Below are 5,141 nucleotides of genomic sequence, written 5' to 3' on the forward strand. Positions count from 1 at the left end.
ATAAGTCCAGGGGTAGATTTCTTCAACTAAAAGGCAGTGATCCAGCATGGTTGCAGTCAAATGACTGAAACAAGTAAAAGAATAAAAGAATATATGTGTAGTGAGTGATATTTTAGGCCAAATAACAGTGAGCAAACACATAGTGAACTGTGAACAGAAATTCAGTGTTGTAACAGTGCATGTGACCCCAGTTTAATAAGAAACTGCAGTGATAGGTGAGGGAATAAAAAGAATTCTGTTATTTAAGCATTGAAATTAGTGCCAGGAGTTCCAAAGGGAGTAGAAAACACCGTTTTAGGATTGGAAGTGGTGAGATGGGAAAATTTTAGAAAACAAACCTACCTGCTGTAGAACATCAGAAGTAAAAGAGAACAGAAAAGAAAGAGGAAGAAATATGTTAAAACAAATTTGTAACACATGAATATAGCAACATCAAATATATGAAAGAAGAAAATGTTATGTAAAAAATTATTTGAATTTTTTCTAAAATGTTTCCCAGGGTGCAGAAGTGGCTGTGTGGTAAGTAGCTTGCTTACCAACCACATGGTTTCGGGTTCAGTCCCACTGCGTGGCACCTTAGGCAAGTGTCATCTTCTATAGCCTCAGGCCGACCAAAGCCTTGTGAGTGGATTTGGTAGACGGAAACTGAAAGAAGCCCGTCGTATATATATATGTGTGTGTGTGTGTGTGTGTGTGTGTGTGTGTGTGTGTATGTTAGTGTGTCTGTGTTTGTCACCCCAACATCGCTTGACAACTGATGCTGGTGTGTTTACGTCCCTGTAACTTAGCGGTTCAGCAAAAGTGACCAATAGAATAAGTACTAGGCTTACAAAGATTAAGTCCTGGGGTCGATTTGATCCACTAAAGGCGGTGCTCCAGCATGGCCGCAGTCAAATGACTGACACAACTAAAAGAGTAAAGAGTATAGCAAAAGAAAAAAGAGAAATATAAAAACCTTTGGCGAAATTAATTACTTAGAGAATGGTTGTGTGGTATGAAACTTGCTTCTCAACCACATGGTTCTGGGTTCAGTCTCACAGCATGGTACCCTGGACACCATTTCTTCTATTATAGCTCTGTGCCAACTAAAGCCTTGTGAGTGGATTTAGTAGGTGGAAACTACAAGAAGTCCAGTGTGTGTGTGTGTGTGTGTGTGTGTGTGTGTTACTGTATCCTTGCATTAACAACACATGATAATTGTACAGGAGTGTCACAATCATACAAGCAGTGTCGATCATTTACAATATTTTGTGAAAATGTGTCTGGATAAAGGTGAGGGTTGGCAACAGGGAGGGCATCCAGCTACAGCTGATCAGTCTCAACAAATTTCATTTGATTGACTGAGCAGTATTCTAATATGAATAGTTATTACAGCAGGTCAGCAACTGGTCAAGACTGAAGTATATATATATATTTTTTTTAATGTTTTGGCATTGTTATTACATGTATATGAATGATAATCAAGAGAGATCATAAAAGACCACAAAGCCAAGATTTTGTTACTCCTCTAAATTGTGTATTGTTTTAATACTTTGTCTAATAAATATATTTTGTTGTTGTTGAAACCTTGGTTGCCACAAGTTTCACCCTCATTGTTTAATGTCCACTCTTCCATGCTTGCATGGGTCAGACAGAATTTACTGAGGCTCTGCATTAGTGGATATAAGTTCTTTATTTGTTAAATTAGGCTACCATTGGTTTCATGCCCAGAAAAGTAGGAAAATATTGTTAAGACAATAGGATATTTTCCTACTTTTCTTAAATGGAAGCCTTAATTCACAAATATATATATATATATATATATATATATATATATATATATATATGACCCCCAGACAGAAGTTAAACTGTTTTTACTTCAAATTTTTATAATTTTTTACTTGTATTTGATGAGATGAGATACATTGAAACTAGTAATATTGCCTTTATATAATTTTTAAAATCATTTTTATCAAATTCCCTCTTAAAATGAAATGCCTTAGATTTACTTCTGTGCTATTTCCACTTCCATCGTTTGTGTGTGTGTGTGTGTAAAGGCATGTGGCCCAGTGGTTAGGGTGCTGCACTCATGATCTAGCAATCGTGGGTTCAATTCCTGGACTGAGTGACACATTGTGTTCATGAACAAAACATTTTCATGTTGCTGCAGTCCACTCAGCCTTCCAATCAGGGTGAATGTTGGCCTGCTCGCCTTGCAGGGTGGCATCATTCAAAAGCTAAAACAATGCAAATCACATTGTGTAAAAGCATCTGATAGTCTGGTTGAACCTGTGATATATATATGAGCATATGTGCATGTAACAGAAAGATAAACGGACAGTTTGTAATGGATATTATAGTAAAAAATGTTTTATGTACTTACCAATGATAGCTACTAATACAAGAAGGACAACAGCAATAATGATGTATATATAATAATCTGTTTCTGAATTATTCACCTGAATAAAAAAGAAACAAAATATTAATCATATCCATTTCTGTTATCATAATGTTCATCATTACTGTATAATGATAACAAATATACATGTATAATACAGAACCACATTAAAATACAAATACAAAACTGATTAAAGCACAAACAGGAACAAAGAAAAAGAGAAAGAAAGAAAAATACATCAATTCAATGCTAAGTGCTTCAATTGGTCGCACACCACAAGGTTCAATGGAACCTACTGAAGCAAGCCAATATGCATGCAGCAATACTGTAGGCAATGGAGAAGCTAAGGCATTGGAACAAACTTCACAGGCATCACCTGACACCCGGTAAGGTGAGAAACAATGCTGCATCAAAATTCTGTAAGCACAATATATTGTAGTATAGATGCATTCATCTTAAATAATCATGGGAAGCTAAATGTTAAAACAGTTACCATTATTGAACTCACATACTTAATATGTTTTGTTTAATTGCTTTTTGACTGCAGTATTTCATCTTGGGAAAATCCCTTTAACACGTTAATTGCCACATATACCGGTGGTGTTTTATTACAAACATCCACAACTGCACCAGCAGTGGTACATTTTCCTAATTTGAGAAAATATTTTATTTTGAATTTTTAACATGATTTCGAGGATATTTAAATAACATCAGTGTTAAATATTAAAGTTTAAAATAGGAGAGTATTGTAGTTCGCTTGAAGCACTGTGTATTGTTTGTAAAGAATAAAAAGTTTTGAATGGTACAACAATGCACTATAATACAAAAAAATGGACTATATACCTGTTGTAATTTAGTTATCATCGGACTATGGATAACTGAATTACAACAGGAATATAGAGTTTATTTTTTGTATTATAGTGGATTGTTGTACCATTCAAAACTTTTTATTCTATTAAAGTTTAATTACAAAACATTGTAAAAATGCAAAACAGTTAAATTTCCTTCTAATTAAACAGTATGCAGTTTGACTGAAAAGAATGTGGCATCACTGGCAAGTTGCAGTAATAGACTGGCAGTTAACCTGTTAAGATATCAAGAGTTAAAAAACACAGTGTATCTCAAAACCAGGCAAAATAAATTGTTCCATAGGTGAATGAGAATGATGGATATAGGTACATCACTGTTATTTCAGCTCATTGACACGGGTATACCTGAGTCACTCTTGAAATGAGTACACTGGTCTAAGGTATGCAAATAGTATAAAATCTATTTACTGATATGCGACAGTGCTACACGAGTAAAACAAAATTAAATTTTGAGTTAGAATTAGCTCTAATAACGAAAATATTACTGAAAGTCACATACTTAAATGTGTTTTATTTAAATGCTTTTCAGCTGCAGGAATTCATCCTGGGAAAGCCCCTTTTAAGACATTGAGTGTTATTGCAAAACCAGGTAAACTAAATCACTCTGTAGGTGACCAAGAATGGTAGATATCGATATATTGTTGTTATTTTAGCTTTATCGGTACCATATACCCATAAAGCATTTTTAATCCCACCAAAGTCAACCTTACTTTTCACCTTTTTGGAATTGACAAAATAGCACCAATCCTGAGAGGTGAATTGGTTGAACTTTTACAGTGTTGGACACAATGCCTTGTGGTATTTTGATCAAGGTCTTAGCTTTCTGACAGCTGTGGTTACAATAATGCCAAGCTGTATTGATCCAAGCTGGTGACTATTGCCACAAATAAACATGGGTGCTGTGGAGTAGAAAAACTTCTACCTAGGGACAACTATCAGTTTTTCTTCAAAAGAAATTACCTAAGTTTGCATAAACATGTGAAGATGCATGCTCAACTTAGATCAATGGAGTCCACCATCCCACACCTTGTTCTCAATTTCATTCACAGATTTCCAAAATCCCAAAATCCCAAAAGTCTTTGAAGAAGAATTCCACCCAAAATATCATAAATACCTTCACTTCACACTACACAAAGTTATTATATGAATTCTAGTCCAGTGAAGGCTTTTGGCAGGTAAGTTGAAGACGAAAAAAAAAAACGATAATATAAAAACATATTTATTCATTCATTTATCTTTTACTTGTTTCAGTCATCGAACTGTGGTCATTATTTGAAGAGATTTAGTTGAACAAATCATCCCCAGGACCTTCCTTTTTTTAAGTTTGATATTTATTCAACCAGACCTATTTGCTAAACTGCTAAGTTACTGAGATATAAACAAATCAACATAAGTTGTCAAGCAGTGGTGTGGGACAACATAAATACAAAGACACATATATATATACATTATTTAGGTGTGCTTCCCAACCACAGGGTTCCAGGTTCAGTCCCCTTTGTGGCACCTTGGGCAAGTGTCTCCTAATATAGCCTTGGGCCAACTAAAGCCTTGTGAGTGGATTTTGGAGATAGAAACTGAAAGAAGGCCATCATGTGTGTATGTATATCATCATCATCATCGTTTAACGTCCGCTTTCTATGCTAGCATGGGTTGGACTATTTGACTGAGGACTGGTGAAACCAGATGGCTACACCAGGCTCCAATCTAATTTGGCAGAGTTTCTACAGCTGGATGCCCTTCCTAACGCCAACCACTCTGAGAGTGTAGTGGGTGCTTTTACATGCCACCGGAACGAAGGCCAGTCAGGAGGTACTGGCAACGGCCACGCTCAAAATGGTGTATTTTACGTGCCACCCGCACATTATATATATATATTTATATATATATATATATAT

General features: G+C 35.4%; 1 protein-coding gene across 2 annotated transcripts in view; it reads right to left on the reverse strand.

Moving 5' to 3' along the window:
* The window catches only part of LOC106873032 (protein crumbs), a 201,573-nt gene that overhangs the window by 2,234 nt on the left and 194,198 nt on the right, over window positions 1–5,141 (reverse strand). For both annotated transcript variants that reach the window (XM_052972968.1, XM_014920238.2), the window contains one exon: window positions 2,363–2,438. In XM_052972968.1, the coding sequence (XP_052828928.1) occupies window positions 2,363–2,438 (76 nt within the window). The remainder of the gene's footprint in view (window positions 1–2,362; window positions 2,439–5,141) is intronic.

This window comes from Octopus bimaculoides, chromosome 1 (genome assembly GCF_001194135.2).
Source record: "Octopus bimaculoides isolate UCB-OBI-ISO-001 chromosome 1, ASM119413v2, whole genome shotgun sequence".
In the NCBI taxonomy this organism is placed as follows: Eukaryota; Metazoa; Mollusca; class Cephalopoda; order Octopoda; family Octopodidae; genus Octopus; species Octopus bimaculoides.